The sequence below is a fragment of the Panulirus ornatus genome, chromosome 63 (genome assembly GCF_036320965.1).
Source record: "Panulirus ornatus isolate Po-2019 chromosome 63, ASM3632096v1, whole genome shotgun sequence".
NCBI classification, from domain to species: domain Eukaryota; kingdom Metazoa; phylum Arthropoda; class Malacostraca; order Decapoda; family Palinuridae; genus Panulirus; species Panulirus ornatus.
In genome coordinates this window covers 13228236-13249402 of record NC_092286.1, presented here as the reverse complement: position 1 = coordinate 13249402, position 21167 = coordinate 13228236, and the positions used below count along the sequence as shown (strand labels likewise).

At 49.7% G+C, this 21167-nt stretch overlaps 2 protein-coding genes across 3 annotated transcripts in view; both read left to right on the top strand.

Annotated features, from left to right (window-relative positions):
* The window catches only part of LOC139746022 (uncharacterized), a 238593-nt gene extending 235980 nt beyond the window's left edge, over positions 1-2613 (top strand). The window contains exon 6 of the mRNA XM_071656824.1: positions 1968-2613. Coding sequence (XP_071512925.1) covers positions 1968-2088 — 121 coding nt within the window. The 3' untranslated portion in view covers positions 2089-2613. The remainder of the gene's footprint in view (positions 1-1967) is intronic.
* The window catches only part of LOC139746021 (rho GTPase-activating protein conundrum-like), a 361826-nt gene that overhangs the window by 221541 nt on the left and 119118 nt on the right, over positions 1-21167 (top strand). The window contains exon 1 of one of the 2 annotated variants that reach the window (XM_071656822.1): positions 5136-5153. The exons of the other annotated variant lie outside the window; for it this stretch is intronic. The gene's annotated coding sequence lies outside the window, so the exon portion shown is untranslated. Of the gene's footprint in view, positions 1-5135; positions 5154-21167 lie in introns of those variants that run through there. 2 annotated transcript variants of the gene reach the window in all.

Sequence of the window (21167 nt, the reverse complement as noted above, 5' to 3'; positions counted from 1 at the left end):
ATATCCGTAATTAACCTCTTGATCAGTTAACCTTCCTCCGCCTCAGGCTACATAGGTCGGTATTAACGCACGACATACGGCGTACACAGACCTACCTCCTCGTCTGGGCGAAGCTTCACTTACCATTGTTGTGCCGCCGAGGAAAAAGGAAAAGGAAGATCTTCCCCGCGAAGTAAATCACCTCCGGCAGTCCACTTTGAAGATGTCTCCAGGTCACAAAATAGTCCACTACCTGAAAAACAAAGAATATTTGAACCTGATGCCGTCGTGGTGGAAGATCTTCACGGATGAAAGTCGAATATCTTAAGAGTGATTACCATGATCACAATATCGTGGTACACGTGATGGTAGATGATTATTGTAATAGGAAGTTAATGAAGGACCATTATAGTGGTATCTCCCGGGGGGTTAGATTTGTGTTACGTTGAACTGTTATTTACCTGAACGTTTGCTGCATAGGACACAAAGGTACGACCAGTGATGTGGACGGTACGACTCTATGATAAGCACGACGATACGACCCTTGTGTATGATAGCCAAACAACCTTTTAAGATTCAATTCAAAAGCCGGAGGCATCGTACCTCATAGGGTAGTTCCATGGTGTTCAAGGATCGTACCGTCGAGCTAATGGGTCGTACCGTCGTGCATAAGGGATCGTACCGTCGTGCTTATGGGTCGTACCGTCGTGCTCAAGGGATCGTACCGTCGTGCTTATGGGTCGTACCGTCGTGCTCAAGGGATCGCACCGTCGTGCTTATGGGTCGTACCGTCGTGCTCAAGGGATCGTACCGTCGTGCTTATGGGATCGTACCGTCGTGCTCAAGGGATCGTACCGTCGTGCTTTTGGGTCGTACCGTCGTGCTCAAGGGATCGTACCGTCGTGCATAAGGGATCGTACCGTCGTGCTTATGGGATCGTACCGTCGTGCTTAAAGGTTGTACCGTCGTGCTTAAGGGATCGTACCGTCATGAAAAAGGAACGTACCGTCGTGCTCAAGGATCGTACTGTCATGAAAAAAAAAAAGGTTCGTAGCGTCGTGTTCAAGGATCATAAAATCATATTCAAGGGTTTCAGACACTTATACCCTACCCAAACATAACAAAAAAAAATAAGTTACGGGAAAATAAACAAAAAACACCTGACGATCGCTTCGTCTCTGGTGAGGTATACAATTCCTGGGTTCAGTTCGGAAATGTTGTGGGCTGTTCCCCGCAAACTGCCCGTATCAGGCACCCCTCCTAGAGGCCTGCCGTAACAGAGGGTACAACCAACAAGTCTCTATGTCCATCTTGTGACAGTTTATATAACAGCCGAGGGCAGTTATAACAACGCCCCGCACGTTAAGCCTAAAGTGGCGGCGTTTAGAGTCCCTAGTTGCCTCTTCATGATTAATCACACTTCATTTGTTCTCTGGTAGTCTTAGATTAGCTTCGGTGAAGGAACGGCCTTTGTGTTATCATTACGAGGGTTTGTATATATGTGCGTGGTAGGTTGCGAGAAGAGTATGATTATGATTCTGAGTGATGGCAAGAGTGTTGGAAGCGGTTGTTTATATTTCATAACTGGTGCAGTATACACACACACACACACACACACACACACACACACACACACACACACACATATATATATATATATATATATATATATATATATATATATATATATATATATATATATATATACCGCGAATGAAAGATCACTTCACCTAGGCTATACCATTGTTTGTGGACGAAAAGGAGTACAGGGTACTCCAGGACCTTCTCCCTCTACATGAATCCACCAAGTATTTCTGCCCCCGTGTGTGAAGTGCAGACTCAGAGCTGCAGGAGGCGTAGAAAATGGGTCCTGTGGTTATCTACGGACGTCGCCTCATTGTAAGTGTTCATAAAGCAGTTATTCACGTTTGCAATTTGACACTAAAAACACCTTATCTTATCTAATCTTATCTTATCTTGTTTCTTAGATTAAAGACGTCGTGTGGTAAAGTGGACGAGCAGTGGCAAGCTAAAGTGAATCAGACGGAGTCAAGGTCAGCTTGTCTAGTCTGGTGGCCTATGCTGGGCTTGACTTCGAGTCTTGCATAGAACAGGTGTGGCTAACAGTCTGTTTGGTCTTCCAGAGAGAGAGAGAGAGAGAGAGAGAGAGTCAGTCAGTCGTCTGGGTTTACTGTAGCCATCCCTGACACGATAACCTGAATTCTGTAATGTTATAAAATGAGAATATCGATCTCGTCCTCTTGATTAGTATCTGTAAGACTGCAACTCGACACCAGCGACTCGAACATGTTGGCCTTGAGCAGCTGGAGGTGGAGCCGTCGTTGGCTGAAACCTGATGATGTGATCCCCAGGTGGGTCTCCTCCACCAGTCTTGGGCAACAACAAGTTTAGTTGGATTTGGCCAGAAGTATCCGTTTTCTTTAGTTTCCCATCTTCCATTGTAGTAATTTTTTTTTTTAAGCATTTGGTGATATAATGAAAAAACGGTAATGTCTTATACCAAAAATGATAAAACGGTAATTAATTATGCCAAAATTATAACATTATTAAAAAATTATTTCATGCAAGCATAAACTTGTCTGCTTTTGAAAATAAATTAGATGTTAATATAAATGTCTGCTGCATGTTCAACAGTGTTTGTTTATCATAATTTTTTTTTTTTGATATAAGTATCAATATACAAACACCCCAGGACAACTTTAATGGGATTCCTGAGGATTCGAAACTACATTCCATGTAGGAGTTAAGAAGTTTTGAAATCCTTCGAGTAAGAAGGTTCTCGAAGCGACTGTATTCCTTGACTGATGGCGATATATCTTCGAAGTTGACTTCACACATGTGGTATATATATATATATATATATATATATATATATATATATATATATATATATATATATACGTGGAGGCGGAGTCCGGTAACACCCGTTAATTGATATGCGTGCATATATTTGGGCCTGCCTAGCTGTGCACGTCTGATTGTGTATATGGACAAGGAGCTTTGTACCTGCTCGGTTTCACATGTTAACTTCTTAAGCACGACTGTACGGCCCGTGGCTACTATAGCTTAGTTTCAGAGGGTTAGGGGGAATACCAGGCTATCTCACGCGAGGGTGGCTACCTCATGCTATAGTGCAAGAGAAATAACCTCTTCCGTAACACAGTAAATTGATGTTAGTCTGTACATGTACAGCAAAAGAATTGTTGATCACCGTCCCGAAGCCTCTTCTGCCACCCTCCTTCGTTGTGCATACGTGCGTACGTTTATGAGTCGATGCGTTCAGCGCGTGCATGCGCGTGCGGTCAGAGCTGACAGTTAGGTATGACATATGATCGCACAATCGTTCGCCTGGTCTCGCAAGATTTCCCTCTCCATCACCTGTAACGAATTAAGTCTCGTCTGTTGAAAAGACTTGGGTCATTCATTGAAGAAAACGCATTCGAAATTTACGTATCTTTGGCAGTCGTTTCTTTTGTCATTTTTAAGCTGCTTGGATACCTGAAACGCCGTACATGGCAGCTGTCGTGTAGGAAAGTCTTGGAACTCTGTACATTTATCTTTGTGTTTTTCATTGAAAGGTCAGAGGTTAGGATGAGACATGGAGGGGGTCATGCTCAGGCAGGAATGAGGAAGATGACCCTGGCCTCACGGAGAGGAGGAGGCGGTGGTGGTTGGCAGTCTTTTCTCCTCGGCTTCAAGGCGTCCCGCTAGGGGGTACTGCGCTAAAGAGCTCCCTCCCTAGTTTTTCAGTCATATAGCAAATTCAACCAAGAATTTGCCCACGTTCGCTATATTGATTTTTAATTTCTACCAAGTGATTGATTGTGTCCATGACAACAGCTGTGTACATTTGTGGGAGATGAATAGCACAGGGAATAGGGATTAGGGACGTGGATGGAGAGGGATTAGGAGTGGGAGGTGAAGATCAAGGGAAGGCGTCTGTCTACAGGAGTGGCACATAACTCCCAGTGCTGGTCTTCAGGGCCACTTTAAGCATCCTTCCCTCCTTTGTACCCCTCGCCACTGCTTGTTTCTATCCACTGTGGACGACGCACTAATGGAGGAATATATATATATATATATATATATATATATATATATATATATATATATATATATATATATATATATATATATATATATATATATATAACGTAGATATCATAACATGAATAACATTGTTACTTTCATGCCAATCGTATTTTTTTTTTTTTCAGGAGACTGCACAGTAAATATTTCAGGATGCGATTTTTTTTTTTTTTTCATTTGTTGGAAGCGATATGTAGGTGATAATTGGCAGAGCGTCGACGATATGTAGATGGTAACTGGTGGAGAGCGTCGAGGGGCGAGGTGGCTGACGGTCGAGGTAGATCGCCATCCAGAAAGCAGAAATATGGGATCCCTCGCCGTTAGTATTTGATTAATGATGGACAGACAGACAGAGACATACAAACACACACACAGAGAGAGAGAGAGAGAGAGAGAGAGAGAGAGAGAGAGAGAGAGAGAGAGAGAGAGAGAGAGAGAGAGAGAGAGAGAACGGTTTATTGATAAACATACATGTCTGTGTATAGATAAGACACATTAAGCACATGTTTACATGAATATTAATGTGTGTGTGTGTGTGTGTGTGTGTGTGTGTGTGTGTGTGTGTGTGTGTATGTGTGTGTAGAGGGGGGTAGGAGGAGTTTTGGTTTGATAAAAAAAAAAAAGAAAACGAAAAAACATGTCAAAGGTAAAATTCTCCGGCAGATAATATGATAAACAGTTTAGTTACTGGGTACAGCAATTACAAGACTCCATGATACAGTATAGGTTACAAGCGAAATGAGTTAGATAGAGGCGTAGTATATGATGAGGTGGATAGCATAGGATGGTGTGGTGGTGGTCTGGATGAATGGGATGGATGTGGTGTTGGATGTTGGAGGATGATGTTGATGGACAGGTGTGATGGTAGAAGAGGGTAGGGTCGCCCATATCAATGTAGGTTCTTGATAAAGCCCATGATAAAGGTGAGGCCAGATAAGCCTCTCTAATACCCAGTTTACCACCTACTACCTCTGCTGGTGGGGGCCTGGCCAAGTCCCCTCACAGGCTGCGACCCGATGGATCTCTCTCTCTCTCTGTCTCTCTCGTCCATCTGGACTCAACACGTAAGTAAAGCTGACACTGGGATCACGAACTCAGGACGTGCTCTGAATCCAAGCAGCTTGGTGAGGCACGTAAGGAGCTGTGGGGGTCAAATACTCGGCAAGTTGCTGCGTCACATGATTACTCTGTGGCCTCTGGCAACTCGAGGGTCGGCCGTTTTGATAACTGTTTCTCTCCCTACATCTCGAAGCTTTGGAACTCTCTACCTTCTCAGAACGTACTCTGAATCCAAGCAGCTTGGTGAGGCACGTACGGAGCTGTGGGGGTCAAATACTCGGCAAGTTGCTGCGTCACATGATTACTCTGTGGCCTCTGGCAACTCGAGGGTAGGCCGTTTTGATAACTGTCTCTCTCCCTACACCTCGAAGCTTTGGACCTCTCTACCTTCTCATGTTTTTCCCAGTATCTATGATCTTGCATTTTTTTAAAGACAGGTTTTCATTCCTCCAAAATTCGAAAATACTTTCCTTGTCTCTTCCTTTTCCTCTTTTCTTAATCCTTTCTATATTTCAGTTAAGGCCCAGCCTCGATGTGGGCTTTTGTCTGTGACTGGAACCTCCACCTTAAAACTGAAAATGTTACGTACTGAGGTAATGCTCAGAATTCATCCACTCTGGTGAGAGGCACTCACTCAGCTGTCATAATAGCCTCATTATAAACTCGGAGTCTTGTGTCTTGGTTAAGCAGAAGAGCAGAGTGAGTGTTGCCTGAGAGAGAGAGAGAGAGAGAGAGAGAGAGAGAGAGAGAGAGAGAGAGAGAGAGAGAGAGAGAGAGAGAGGCTAGCCAAGTGTCCTGTCGGAGGACGAGGAAGAGGAGGAGGAGGTAGTGGAACGTGTAAGAGACGACACAAGAGCACTGGGTCACCAGAGCTCCATCTGACGTCCTCCACACCCTCAGAAGTGTGTTGTAGGCAGCCAGTCCGTCACTCGCTGTGCCAGCCTGACGCTCGTGTTGTTATTTCTGTTCCCGATTCACGTGCCCGAAAGTCATCGTTGACACATTCACACATCCGGAAGCCTTCATCAAGCAGCCTTAGACGTTTGTGAGAGCCTTGCCCTATCCCCTCCACGCCTCTCTAACCACTCCACTTACCCTCCCTCCATGCTGTTCCCTCCATCATACTACTGATGTCCCGAGTGGTAACTGGGGAGACTGGCTTTGAGAGCCACGCAGGGAAAGGATGCGTCAGTCTGAACCCCCCGTCAGATCAAGTCCCTCAGGGTCTTAACATCATCACTCTCTCTTAAACAAGGATTCCATGGGAAACCCTATATTGACCTCCTCCCCCGCTTCCCAAAGCCTCTGACTTGGTATGCGTTCTTAAATGACCTGTCACTGTCTATAACTGGCTTTTTAATTACCTCCACCTACCCCCTGCTATTGTATCCAGTGTACTCTCTATACTGGCTTCCACTCACCCCCTGCTATTGTACCTACTGTACACTCTGTACTGGCCTCCACCTACCACCCCCTGCTGTTGTACCCACTGTACGCTCTATACTGGCCTCCACCTACCCCCTGCTGTTGTACCCACTGTACGCTCTATACTGGCCTCCACCTACCCCCTGCTATTGTACCCACTGTACGCTCTATACTGGCCTCCACCTACCCCCTGCTATTGTACCCACTGTACACTCTGAACTGGCCTCCACCTACCCCCTGCTATTGTACCCACTGTACGTTCTATACTGGCCTCCACCTACCCCCTGCTATTGTACCCACTGTACACTCTGAACTGGCCTCCACCTACCCCCTGCTATTGTACCCACTGTACACTCTGAACTGGCCTCCACCTACCCCCTGCTATTGTACCCACTGTACGTTCTATACTGGCCTCCACCCACCCCCTGCAATGTGCCCTTCACCCCAGCTTAGTATTTGATCCCACAGCTGCAGGTCCTAAATTATTAAGAGTATCTAGGTCAAAGGACATTTCTTACGCTGGTCTTAAGTTGTCTAAGTCTTGTTGAACATAGAGAAGGTCCTAAGTTTTCGTAGTCTCTGTGTCCCACACAGGAGGTCCCAAGTTGTCCTTTCTTGTTGTCCCTGGTGGCAGCTGGGCGGGTCAGACCACTCGTATTTCATTTTTTTTTTTCTCTCTCCATTTTTCTGGTACATCGTAAGTTTTCCTTTGTCTCAGCCTCTGTCTGTCTGTCTGTTTGTTTCTGTGTCTGTCTCACCGAATGTTTGACTGTCTGTCTCTGTCTCTGTCTGTCTGTCTCTGTCTGTCTTCTGTCTGTCTGTCTTCTGTCTGTCTGTCTGTTTGTTTGTTTCAGTGTCTGTCTGACCGAATGTTTGACTGTCTGTCTCTGTCTCTGTCTGTCTTCTGTCTGTCTCTGTCTGTCTGTCTGTCTGTCTGTCTGACTGTCTGTGTGATACAGCCAGTGTTACTCGGGGTCAGCCATGTAGACTCCAAGGTCTGGAATGTTGTCTGGATCGTCGTATCAATCATTTAAGGGAGCGGTTCTCATGCGCCCGATAATGCAACAGTAATGAACTCATGGAGAAGTAATGCAGGCAGGAGGTGTGGCTCTGTGTGGTGGTGTGGTGTTGGGTGTGGCTGTGTGTGGTGGTGTGGTGTTGGGTGTGGCTGTGTGTGGTGGTGTGGTGTTGGGTGTGGCTGTGTGTGGTGGTGTGGTGTTGGGTGTGGCTGTGTGTGGTGGTGTGGTGTTGGGTGTGGCTGTGTGTGGTGGTGTGGTGTTGGGTGTGGCTGTGTGTGTGGTGGTGTGGTGTTGGGTGTGGCTGTGTGTGGTGGTGTGGGTGTTGGGTGTGGCTGTGTGTGTGGGTGGTTGTGGGGTGTGGGTGTGGTGTGTGTGTGGTGGTGGTGTTGGGTGTGGCTGTGTGGTGGTGTGGTGTTGGGTGTGGCTGTGTGTGTGGTGTGTGGTGTTGGGTGTGGCTGTGTGTGGTGGTGTGGTGTTGGGTGTGGCTCTGTGTGTTGGTGTGGTGTTGGGTGTGGCTTGTGTGGTGTGTGTGGTGTTGGGTGTGGCTGTGTGTGGTGGTGTGGTGTTGGGTGTGGCTGTGTGTGGTGGTGTGGTGTTGGGTGTGGCTGTGTGTGTGGTGTGTGTGTGTGTGTGTGTGTTGTGTGTGTGTGTGTGTGTGGTGGTCCTCAAGGGTCGTACCCTCGTGCTCAAGGGTCGTACAGTCGTGCTCAAGGGTCGTACAGTCGTGCTCAAGGGTCGTACCCTCGTGCTCAAGGGTCGTACCCTCGTGCTCAAGGGTCGTACCCTCGTGCTCAAGGGTCGTACAGTCGTGCTCAAGGGTCGTACAGTCGTGCTCAAGGGTCGTACCCTCGTGCTCAAGGGTCGTACCCTCGTGCTCAAGGGTCGTACCCTCGTGCTCAAGGGTCGTACAGTCGTGCTCAAGGGTCGTACCCTCGTGCTCAAGGGTCGTACCCTCGTGCTCAAGGGTCGTACAGTCGTGCTCAAGGGTCGTACCCTCGTGCTCAAGGGTCGTACCCTCGTGCTCAAGGGTCGTACCCTCGTGCTCAAGGGTCGTACCCTCGTGCTCAAGGGTCGTACAGTCGTGCTCAAGGGTCGTACAGTCGTGCTCAAGGGTCGTACAGTCGTGCTCAAGGGTCGTACCCTCGTGCTCAAGGGTCGTACCCTCGTGCTCAAGGGTCGTACAGTCGTGCTCAAGGGTCGTACCCTCGTGCTCAAGGGTCGTACCCTCGTGCTCAAGGGTCGTACCCTCGTGCTCAAGGGTCGTACCCTCGTGCTCAAGGGTCGTACCCTCGTGCTCAAGGGTCGTACCCTCGTGCTCAAGGGTCGTACCCTCGTGCTCAAGGGTCGTACCCTCGTGCTCAAGGGTCGTACCCTCGTGCTCAAGGGTCGTACCCTCGTGCTCAAGGGTCGTACCCTCGTGCTCAAGGGTCGTACCGTCGTGCTCAAGGGTCGTACCCTCGTGCTCAAGGGTCGTACCCTCGTGCTCAAGGGTCGTACCCTCGTGCTCAAGGGTCGTACAGTCGTGCTCAAGGGTCGTACCCTCGTGCTCAAGGGTCGTACCCTCGTGCTCAAGGGTCGTACCCTCGTGCTCAAGGGTCGTACAGTCGTGCTCAAGGGTCGTACCCTCGTGCTCAAGGGTCGTACCCTCGTGCTCAAGGGTCGTACAGTCGTGCTCAAGGGTCGTACCCTCGTGCTCAAGGGTCGTACCCTCGTGCTCAAGGGTCGTACCCTCGTGCTCAAGGGTCGTACCCTCGTGCTCAAGGGTCGTACCCTCGTGCTCAAGGGTCGTACCCTCGTGCTCAAGGGTCGTACCCTCGTGCTCAAGGGTCGTACCCTCGTGCTCAAGGGTCGTACCCTCGTGCTCAAGGGTCGTACCGTCGTGCTCAAGGGTCGTACCCTCGTGCTCAAGGGTCGTACAGTCGTGCTCAAGGGTCGTACCCTCGTGCTCAAGGGTCGTACCCTCGTGCTCAAGGGTCGTACCCTCGTGCTCAAGGGTCGTACCCTCGTGCTCAAGGGTCGTACCCTCGTGCTCAAGGGTCGTACCCTCGTGCTCAAGGGTCGTACCCTCGTGCTCAAGGGTCGTACCCTCGTGCTCAAGGGTCGTACCCTCGTGCTCAAGGGTCGTACCCTCGTGCTCAAGGGTCGTACCCTCGTGCTCAAGGGTCGTACCCTCGTGCTCAAGGGTCGTACCCTCGTGCTCAAGGGTCGTACAGTCGTGCTCAAGGGTCGTACCCTCGTGCTCAAGGGTCGTACCCTCGTGCTCAAGGGTCGTACAGTCGTGCTCAAGGGTCGTACAGTCGTGCTCAAGGGTCGTACAGTCGTGCTCAAGGGTCGTACAGTCGTGCTCAAGGGTCGTACCCTCGTGCTCAAGGGTCGTACCCTCGTGCTCAAGGGTCGTACCCTCGTGCTCAAGGGTCGTACCCTCGTGCTCAAGGGTCGTACAGTCGTGCTCAAGGGTCGTACCCTCGTGCTCAAGGGTCGTACCCTCGTGCTCAAGGGTCGTACAGTCGTGCTCAAGGGTCGTACAGTCGTGCTCAAGGGTCGTACCCTCGTGCTCAAGGGTCGTACCCTCGTGCTCAAGGGTCGTACAGTCGTGCTCAAGGGTCGTACCCTCGTGCTCAAGGGTCGTACAGTCGTGCTCAAGGGTCGTACCCTCGTGCTCAAGGGTCGTACCCTCGTGCTCAAGGGTCGTACAGTCGTGCTCAAGGGTCGTACCCTCGTGCTCAAGGGTCGTGCCGTCGTGTTCAAGGGTCGTGCCGTCGTGTTCAAGGGTCGTGCCGTCGTGCTCAAGGGTCGTACAGTCGTGCTCAAGGGTCGTACCCTCGTGCTCAAGGGTCGTACCCTCGTGCTCAAGGGTCGTACAGTCGTGCTCAAGGGTCGTACCCTCGTGCTCAAGGGTCGTACAGTCGTGCTCAAGGGTCGTACCCTCGTGCTCAAGGGTCGTACAGTCGTGCTCAAGGGTCGTACCCTCGTGCTCAAGGGTCGTACCCTCGTGCTCAAGGGTCGTGCCGTCGTGTTCAAGGGTCGTGCCGTCGTGTTCAAGGGTCGTGCCGTCGTGTTCAAGGGTCGTGCCGTCGTGTTCAAGGGTCGTGCCGTCGTGTTCAAGGGTCGTGCCGTCGTGTTCAAGGGTCGTGCCGTCGTGTTCAAGGGTCGTGCCGTCGTGTTCAAGGGTCGTGCCGTCGTGTTCAAGGGTCGTGCCGTCGTGTTCAAGGGTCGTGCCGTCGTGTTCAAGGGTCGTGCCGTCGTGTTCAAGGGTCGTGCCGTCGTGTTCAAGGGTCGTGCCGTCGTGTTCAAGGGTCGTGCCGTCGTGTTCAAGGGTCGTGCCGTCGTGTTCAAGGGTCGTGCCGTCGTGTTCAAGGGTCGTGCCGTCGTGTTCAAGGGTCGTGCCGTCGTGTTCAAGGGTCGTGCCGTCGTGTTCAAGGGTCGTGCCGTCGTGTTCAAGGGTCGTGCCGTCGTGTTCAAGGGTCGTGCCGTCGTGTTCAAGGGTCGTGCCGTCGTGTTCAAGGGTCGTGCCGTCGTGTTCAAGGGTCGTGCCGTCGTGTTCAAGGGTCGTGCCGTCGTGCTCAAGGGTCGTACCCTCGTGCTCAAGGGTCGTACAGTCGTGCTCAAGGGTCGTACAGTCGTGCTCAAGGGTCGTACCCTCGTGCTCAAGGGTCGTACAGTCGTGCTCAAGGGTCGTACCCTCGTGCTCAAGGGTCGTACCCTCGTGCTCAAGGGTCGTACCCTCGTGCTCAAGGGTCGTACAGTCGTGCTCAAGGGTCGTACCCTCGTGCTCAAGGGTCGTACCCTCGTGCTCAAGGGTCGTACCCTCGTGCTCAAGGGTCGTACCCTCGTGCTCAAGGGTCGTACAGTCGTGCTCAAGGGTCGTACCCTCGTGCTCAAGGGTCGTACAGTCGTGCTCAAGGGTCGTACAGTCGTGCTCAAGGGTCGTACCCTCGTGCTCAAGGGTCGTACAGTCGTGCTCAAGGGTCGTACAGTCGTGCTCAAGGGTCGTACCCTCGTGCTCAAGGGTCGTACAGTCGTGCTCAAGGGTCGTACAGTCGTGCTCAAGGGTCGTACAGTCGTGCTCAAGGGTCGTACCCTCGTGCTCAAGGGTCGTACAGTCGTGCTCAAGGGTCGTACCCTCGTGCTCAAGGGTCGTACCCTCGTGCTCAAGGGTCGTACCCTCGTGCTCAAGGGTCGTACCCTCGTGCTCAAGGGTCGTACCCTCGTGCTCAAGGGTCGTACCCTCGTGCTCAAGGGTCGTACCCTCGTGCTCAAGGGTCGTACCCTCGTGCTCAAGGGTCGTACCCTCGTGCTCAAGGGTCGTACAGTCGTGCTCAAGGGTCGTACCCTCGTGCTCAAGGGTCGTACAGTCGTGCTCAAGGGTCGTACCCTCGTGCTCAAGGGTCGTACCCTCGTGCTCAAGGGTCGTACCCTCGTGCTCAAGGGTCGTACCCTCGTGCTCAAGGGTCGTACCCTCGTGCTCAAGGGTCGTACAGTCGTGCTCAAGGGTCGTACAGTCGTGCTCAAGGGTCGTACAGTCGTGCTCAAGGGTCGTACAGTCGTGCTCAAGGGTCGTACAGTCGTGCTCAAGGGTCGTACCCTCGTGCTCAAGGGTCGTACAGTCGTGCTCAAGGGTCGTACCCTCGTGCTCAAGGGTCGTACCCTCGTGCTCAAGGGTCGTACAGTCGTGCTCAAGGGTCGTACAGTCGTGCTCAAGGGTCGTACAGTCGTGCTCAAGGGTCGTACAGTCGTGCTCAAGGGTCGTACAGTCGTGCTCAAGGGTCGTACAGTCGTGCTCAAGGGTCGTACCCTCGTGCTCAAGGGTCGTACAGTCGTGCTCAAGGGTCGTACAGTCGTGCTCAAGGGTCGTACAGTCGTGCTCAAGGGTCGTACAGTCGTGCTCAAGGGTCGTACAGTCGTGCTCAAGGGTCGTACAGTCGTGCTCAAGGGTCGTACCCTCGTGCTCAAGGGTCGTACCCTCGTGCTCAAGGGTCGTACCCTCGTGCTCAAGGGTCGTACCCTCGTGCTCAAGGGTCGTACAGTCGTGCTCAAGGGTCGTACCCTCGTGCTCAAGGGTCGTACCCTCGTGCTCAAGGGTCGTACCCTCGTGCTCAAGGGTCGTACCCTCGTGCTCAAGGGTCGTACAGTCGTGCTCAAGGGTCGTACAGTCGTGCTCAAGGGTCGTACCCTCGTGCTCAAGGGTCGTACCCTCGTGCTCAAGGGTCGTACCCTCGTGCTCAAGGGTCGTACCCTCGTGCTCAAGGGTCGTACAGTCGTGCTCAAGGGTCGTACAGTCGTGCTCAAGGGTCGTACCCTCGTGCTCAAGGGTCGTACCCTCGTGCTCAAGGGTCGTACAGTCGTGCTCAAGGGTCGTACAGTCGTGCTCAAGGGTCGTACAGTCGTGCTCAAGGGTCGTACAGTCGTGCTCAAGGGTCGTACAGTCGTGCTCAAGGGTCGTACAGTCGTGCTCAAGGGTCGTACCCTCGTGCTCAAGGGTCGTACAGTCGTGCTCAAGGGTCGTACAGTCGTGCTCAAGGGTCGTACAGTCGTGCTCAAGGGTCGTACAGTCGTGCTCAAGGGTCGTACAGTCGTGCTCAAGGGTCGTACCCTCGTGCTCAAGGGTCGTACAGTCGTGCTCAAGGGTCGTACAGTCGTGCTCAAGGGTCGTACCCTCGTGCTCAAGGGTCGTACCCTCGTGCTCAAGGGTCGTACCCTCGTGCTCAAGGGTCGTACAGTCGTGCTCAAGGGTCGTACCCTCGTGCTCAAGGGTCGTACAGTCGTGCTCAAGGGTCGTACAGTCGTGCTCAAGGGTCGTACAGTCGTGCTCAAGGGTCGTACCCTCGTGCTCAAGGGTCGTACAGTCGTGCTCAAGGGTCGTACAGTCGTGCTCAAGGGTCGTACAGTCGTGCTCAAGGGTCGTACAGTCGTGCTCAAGGGTCGTACCCTCGTGCTCAAGGGTCGTACCCTCGTGCTCAAGGGTCGTACCCTCGTGCTCAAGGGTCGTACCCTCGTGCTCAAGGGTCGTACCCTCGTGCTCAAGGGTCGTACAGTCGTGCTCAAGGGTCGTACAGTCGTGCTCAAGGGTCGTACAGTCGTGCTCAAGGGTCGTACCCTCGTGCTCAAGGGTCGTACAGTCGTGCTCAAGGGTCGTACAGTCGTGCTCAAGGGTCGTACAGTCGTGCTCAAGGGTCGTACAGTCGTGCTCAAGGGTCGTACAGTCGTGCTCAAGGGTCGTACCCTCGTGCTCAAGGGTCGTACAGTCGTGCTCAAGGGTCGTACAGTCGTGCTCAAGGGTCGTACCCTCGTGCTCAAGGGTCGTACAGTCGTGCTCAAGGGTCGTACCGTCGTGCTCAAGGGTTCGTACAGTCGTGCTCAAGGGTCGTACCGTCGTGCTCAAGGGTCGTGCCGTCGTGCTCAAGGGTCGTACCGTCGTGCTCAAGGGTCGTACCGTCGTGCTCAAGGGTCGTGCCGTCGTGCTCAAGGGTCGTACCCTCGTGCTCAAGGGTCGTGCCGTCGTGTTCAAGGGTCGTGCCTTCGTGTTCGAGGGAGGCTGGACAAAATCACAAGAGATGATTAACAAAAGTCTTACGTTGCTCGCTAGTGGTGGTGGTCGCTGGTGGTGATGGTCGCTGGTGGTGATGGTCGCCGGTGGTGATGGTCGCTGGTGGTGATGGTCGCCGGTGGTGATGGTCGCTGGTGGTGGTGGTCGATGGTGGTGATGGTCGCTGGTGGTGGTGGTCGCTGGTGGTGATGGTCGCTGGTGGTGGTGGTCGCTGGTGGTGATGGTCGATGGTGGTGATGGTCGATGGTGGTGGGGGATCAAGTGCAAATGAGGGTAAGGTCAAGACTGGCCAGGCCTAGTAGAGGTGACGGGTCACCACTGGTGATGAGGAGGAGGAGAGAGAGAGAGAGAGAGAGAGAGAGAGAGAGAGAGAGAGAGAGAGAGAGAGAGAGAGAGAGAGAGAGAGAGAATTCACGAGAAATTCACGAAATGAAAAAGAATTATATACCTGAAGGACCAGGTAAGGATTTCAGTTTCAAGGAGAGCCTTTCCTCCCTCCCTTCCTCACTCACTCCCCTCCCAAGAAAAATTAATGAATAAATATTAAATAAGTAAATAGATAAAGAATAAAGCGAATAAGTAAATAGATAAAAAAAAATGAAGCGATAAAACAAAGTTACGAACCAAATTCTACCTCATAAGCGGATTCGAAAGAACACCAGTCATTCTTGATTCGTTCGCTGAGAGATATTTGGTCCGTGAATATTCGTAGCTGCGTGGATTGGATAACGTCTCAATATTGTGAATGACTCGATATTCTGATACTTGAATGATATTATAACAGTTTAGAATCATCAAGATTGGATAACCAGACGTAATTTATTTTCCTTTTTCAAGGATAAGATAACTTTCCAATTAGGAACTTACCAGAATGTGAATATAATCGTGTCATAACCCTTGACTTGCCTCTCTGTATAGACACCTCTTGTTCTTACTGGGGAAAAAAGCACAATGATATTCCCAGGATGAGGTACACGTGAAACATGATATTCCCAGGATGAGCTACACGTGAAGCATAGTATTCCCAGGATGACCTACACGTGAAACATGATATTCCCAGGATGAGCTACACGTGTAGCATGATATTCCCAGGATGAGCTACACGTGAAACATAATATTCCCAGGATGAGCTACACGTGAAACATGATATTCCCAGGATGAGCTACACGTGTAGCATGATATTCCCAGGATGAGCTACACGTGAAACATAATATTCCCAGGATGAGCTACACGTGAAGCATAGTATTCCCAGGATGAGCTACACGTGAAACATAATATTCCCAGGATGAGCTACACGTGAAACATGATATTCCCAGGATGACCTACACGTGAAACATGATATTCCCAGGATGACCTACACGTGAAACATAATATTCCCAGGATGAGCTACACGTGAAACATGATATTCCCAGGATGAGCTACACGTGAAACATGATATTCCCAGGATGAGCTACACGTGTAGCATGATATTCCCAGGATGAGCTACACGTGAAACATAATATTCCCAGGATGAGCTACACGTGATACATGATATTCCCAGGATGAGCTACACGTGAAACATAATATTCCCAGGATGAGCTACACGTGAAGCATTGTCATGCATGCAGACGTCAAGGGTAATGGAAGTATTTGTCTTTTTTTCTCCTGTTCTCTGCAGGCCTTTGAGGGGCTGGGGATCCCGTCTCTGTAGAACTGAACATGATACTTCTTCCTTTCCTTGTCATCATGCTTGCATCTCCCTGCCTGAAGCGAGGTCGCGCCAGCAACTGAACCTTCGAGGTCAGTATATCCTCCCGCGAGGTATGACCTCTCACCCGTGTATCCCCCCCACCACCTCACAAGGTCGGACTCTTCAGCCCGTCAGTCAAACGCGCCTTGGCCGTCCACAGGGTAGGTAGGTCCAGGTAGGTCCGTCCAGCTGTGAGAGGCGCTGCTTCTGGGGTATCTCGTGGACAGGGGTTATAATGCTTAACTGGCACAGGAGACGCCTGTAAGTCACTGCCTGGGTCTGTCTGGTCCACGGGTCTTAAGGGGGTGGAATTTACTCATCCACTAGCACGTCACGGGTCTTAAGGGGGAATTTGCTCGTCCACTAGCACGTCACGGGTCTTAAGGGGGTGGAATTTACTCGTCTACTAGCACGTCACGGGTCCTAAGGGTGGAATTTACTCATTCACTGGTACGTCACGGGTCTTAAGGGTGTGGAATTTACTCATCCACTAGCACGTCACGGGTCTTAAGGCGGAATTTACTCGTCTACTAGCACGTCACGAGTCCTAAGGGTGGAATTTACTCATCCACTAGAACGTCACGGGTCCTAAGGGTGGAATTTACTCATCCACTAGACGTTACGGGTCCTAAGGGTGGAATTTACTCATCCACTAGCACGTCACGGGTCTTAAGGGTGGAATTTCCTTATCCACTAGCACGTCACGGGTCTTAAGGGTGGAATTTACTCATCCACTAGCACGTCACGGGTCTTAAGGGTGTGGAATTTACTCATCCACTAGCACGTCACGGGTCTTAAGTGTGTGGAATTTACTCATTCACTGGTACGTCACGGGTCTTAAGGGTGTGGAATTTCCTTATCCACTAGCACGTCACGGGTCTTAAGGGTGGAATTTACTCATCCACTAGCACGTCACGGGTCTTAAAGGTGGAATTTACTCATCCACTAGCACGTCACGGGTCCTAAGGGTGGAATTTACTCATCCACTAGCACGTCTGTCTCCCCGTGATCCACCTGCTCATGGAAATGAGCAGTACCGTTAACGGTGACTGATAATTTGGATCAGTAGGTCTGGGTGTCATTTTCGTCTCATCTTCCCTCCTTCCCTCCTTCCATTCGACTTGACGAACCATATTTTTCAACGATTTCTTCTCCACGCATCCGGCGCACACGGGCGCAACCATTTCTCCAAGCATCCGGCGCACACGGGCGCAACCACTTCTCCAAGCATCCGGCGCACACGGGCGCAACCACTGCCGAGAGCCAAGGATGGCTTTTCTTTGGCTTTGATTTAGAAAAAAAATAAAGTTTCATTTCCTGTTGACGTCGTGTAAGCTTACCCCGCCGCAGCTGCTGACAGCTACTCCATGCCAAGCTAAGAGGAAGCTAACTGGTCAGGTACCTTCAGCTACATAGCTCGATTGAATGGTTGGTCTTCGAAATGAGATTCATACGTTACGATTTTTGGATACGGTTTCCCAGTTGCTTATATATCCTATTCAATACCGTGTCCGCAAAAAAAGGAAGGAAACTTTGTCTACTAAAGGAAACTTGTGTCCCTCCACGTCATAGTCCCACAAAAATAAACGTCACACTTACATTTTAGTGCTTTGGCCTTTAATTACCATCTGCAGACGTCTGGCCATCGAATTGAAAAGGCTCCTGAGGTATTCTAGGTCCATGTTTTGTGTTGATCTCCTGAATGAGGTGAGCCATTGATGAGGTGTTACAGGAAGCAATCGAGTTCCAGCCGTTCTCAATTGGGTTAAAGTCTGGGGAGTTCCCATGCCACTCCAGCAGTTGAATATTTTACTCTGATAATCAGTTCATCACCTTTCACGCCTTATGGCAGGGGGCACTTCATACATAGAGTTATCCCACCCATGAACCATCTAAAAAAATTACAGATGGTTCTCTAGCATCTTAATGTACCGATCTCCATTCATTGTAGTGTTTTTAAGTAAGAAGTACAACCTTCCTTTCACCATTTAGCAACCCCAGATCATCTCACTATTTGGATGGTTCACCGTCTTCATTGTAAAACGATAGTCATACTGGTTGGCACCCTCTGGCCTCCTCACCCTCCCCTGCCGTACTCAGTGTTGCTCAATCCAGTCCTTGTATTTCTTTCTGAATGCAAATGCGCCCCATTTTTCATTATTTATGGCACCATCTCTCCCTTTTTCTGACCCATTAACCCTTCAGAACCGTATTTCATAAACAAATTTAAGTGCCTGAACACAGTTATGTGTAAAGTAATGTACTTTTGATGTACTTAACGCACTTTAAACTCACACTAAACATGAGCCCATATCTCTTCCCGTGAGGTGCACTCACCTCAATAGTTCTTATTCTCGAGTGCGTTCACACACTCAACATCTTCGTTTACACTTACCGACAGTTGTCAGCTCTCATCAGACGACGTATGGCTGAGTCAAACAGAAAGGTGTGAGCGAAGGACGAAAGTGTATGTGTGGTTAGTGTCTTGTCGAACCTCAGGTAAAAACCTTGATTACGATTCTTTTAATTACGCACGACTTCTTGGTTTATACGCATTTCTAACATAGCTGGTTTAATGACTCGTGTCGCCTTTGTTCCATCGCCTCTCGTTAAACCTCTAAAGATGGCGGTGTGGCCCTTGAGCAGGACAGAACGACCCTTGAGCACGACGGTATGTGTGCCTTCAGCACGACAGCACGGCCCATGACCAGGACGGTACGACCCTGGATTATTGTGGCTCGAGCTGCATGATATTCAAACGAGAAACATTTCGATTGTATGATCGACGGGTCAGCCCTCTTGGTTACTTGAGGAAGGTGCTCTTTAAGCTGTAGGGACCAATCCTTTGTCTATCCCTTATAGCCTCCCCTTGGCCACCCCTTTGGCTAGACTTTGTTGAAATGCTCAGTGGATACTGCACTGGCGCAGTTTCGTCTTATGAAAGAGAAAGTACCTGGACGTGTTCATTGGATCTGTCTATCTCTTGCGAGGAAGGCCCTGTCTGCGTCAAGTTGTTGTTGGACGGGGCTCCCAATGACCTCTTGGCATGTTGTCTGTTGTGATTCGATGAGGTTCTTGTTACCTTCATGATATGTTTATGGGGGCGGCTTAACCCAGAATGGCAATAGAGATTCGTGACCCAGAATGTTGCCGATTACTTCAGACAAATGGCCATCGGATTAGCTGGAGAATGTTCTGCCTCAGACGGGCGGACAGTGACGCAAAAGTTCCCTTTCGGAACACAAAGAGAATCAGGGTCAACCGTTGGTCAGTCATTTACCAATCGACTGGAAAAGTGCTAATCAGAAGACAAGGAAATCAGGCTCAAATGAGCCCATCAGAATACAGGGAACTCAGGTTGAGCCGCTGTCGTAAGCGGGAGGAACTGATGCCAAACATGGGGACTGACTGCCATGTCTGAACCACTTCCCTCACCCCGTGTCGCAACCAGCAGTGTAACCCTGATCCCTCCTCCATTGCAGGGTTTCTGATTGTGATCCCTCCCGCTGGAGGAGGGACAAAGGGTGTGGGTGTAGGTGTAAAGGCACAGGTGATGATGACGACTTTGTGTGTTACTTTTTCTGTTGGACTGTTGCTTTTCGTGGGTGGAATTATAAGCTTGTGTTGCGAAATGGATATTTTCTTGTAGGTAATATGTGTGTTGTGTGTGTGTGTGTGTGTGTGTGTGTGTGTGTGTGTGTGTGTGTGTGTGTGTATGTGTGTGTGTTGGGCAAACCACAGCTCCCAGACAGTCACAGCTCTCCAGGCAACAACTACAGCTCGCCATACGACAACCACACCTTCCCCCAGGCAACACCCACAGCTCCCCTGCCATCTCCTACCTGCTCTACTGCCGTCTCCCACTCGAGCGCCACTTGCTGCCATTCTCCGTCAGCATTGTCTGAAGTTAAAGTGATCTTATCCCGATCATTTCAGCACAACTCGTGTTAAGTTCTTACCTAAGGCTCTGACGAGGCTTGGATGGGACCTCAGTCGTCATGGGAAATGCTAAAGCTTTGTTCCGCTTTATCCTGGAAGCTTGGAACTTTGTGAAAGCTTTAATGTGTAGATTTAGAAAAGGCTTTGTTGTCAAGATGTACTTAGGCCAAGTGTCTGTTGGTGGTTTGATGAGAACCTTCCCAACATGGGGTAGCAGGCGAAGGTGCAAAGTGGCTTAGTGACGCCTTAATTATGTGCCTAATATTGGGCCAGTCCCTCATGCTCATATTCATGGGTCGTACTTTACTGTCCCCAAGGCTAAGGTCTCCATATTCAAGGGTCGTACTTTAGGATCCCTAAAGGGTCGTCCTTCCTTAATAAATCAGTAACGTTGCCCTTATACTTAAGTGGCTGAAGATGAAAAAAAAAAAAGAAAATGTATATACGAGTTATACCTGCTCATAGGCAAGATTATCTTAGATATTTCTCTGTTTAACACCTCTCTTTGCCAAGAGGGACGCGACACTCGCATCATGCTTGAGATGGCAAGTGCCTATATAGGTATGCAAATGAGTTTCATAGTGTTAAACAAATTAAATCTACATCATGTGTTTGCTGGTCTCATATTGCGCCTGTATTATGTTATTTTGGATATATATATATATATATATATATATATATATATATATATATATATATATATATATATATATATATATATGCGTGTGTGTGTGTGTGTGTGTGTGTGTGTGTGTGTGTGAATTGTTACGAAAGCGCACAAATTTTCGTGTTTAACTTTCCTTGTGGTCACCAATATATTTCCTAGTCACGTTTTCTTTTGTGATTTATCTGCATATATATATATATATATATATATATATATATATATATATATATATATATATATATATATATATATATATATATATATATATATGTCTTTTTCTTTTCTTTCATACTATTCGCCATTTCCCGCGATAGCGAGGTAGCGTTAAGAACAGAGGACTGGGCCTTTGAGGGAATATTCTCACCTGACCCACTTCTCTGTTACTTCTTTTGGAAAAAAAAAAAAAAGAAAAATGAGAGGGGAGGATTTCCAGCCCCCCGCTCCCTTCCCTTTTAGTCGCCTTCTACGACACGCAGGGAATACGTGGGAAGTATTCTTTCTCCCCTATCCCCAGGATATATATATATATATATATATATATATATATATATATATATATATATATATATATATATATTTATGAGTGCCCTTAATCAAGACAGGACATCCTGTGTTCTTCCCTCCGGCCTCAGATACAACAACAGTCAACATGCCCAGGTGTTGAGGCTAAACATCTAGTGGTGTGTATTTGTG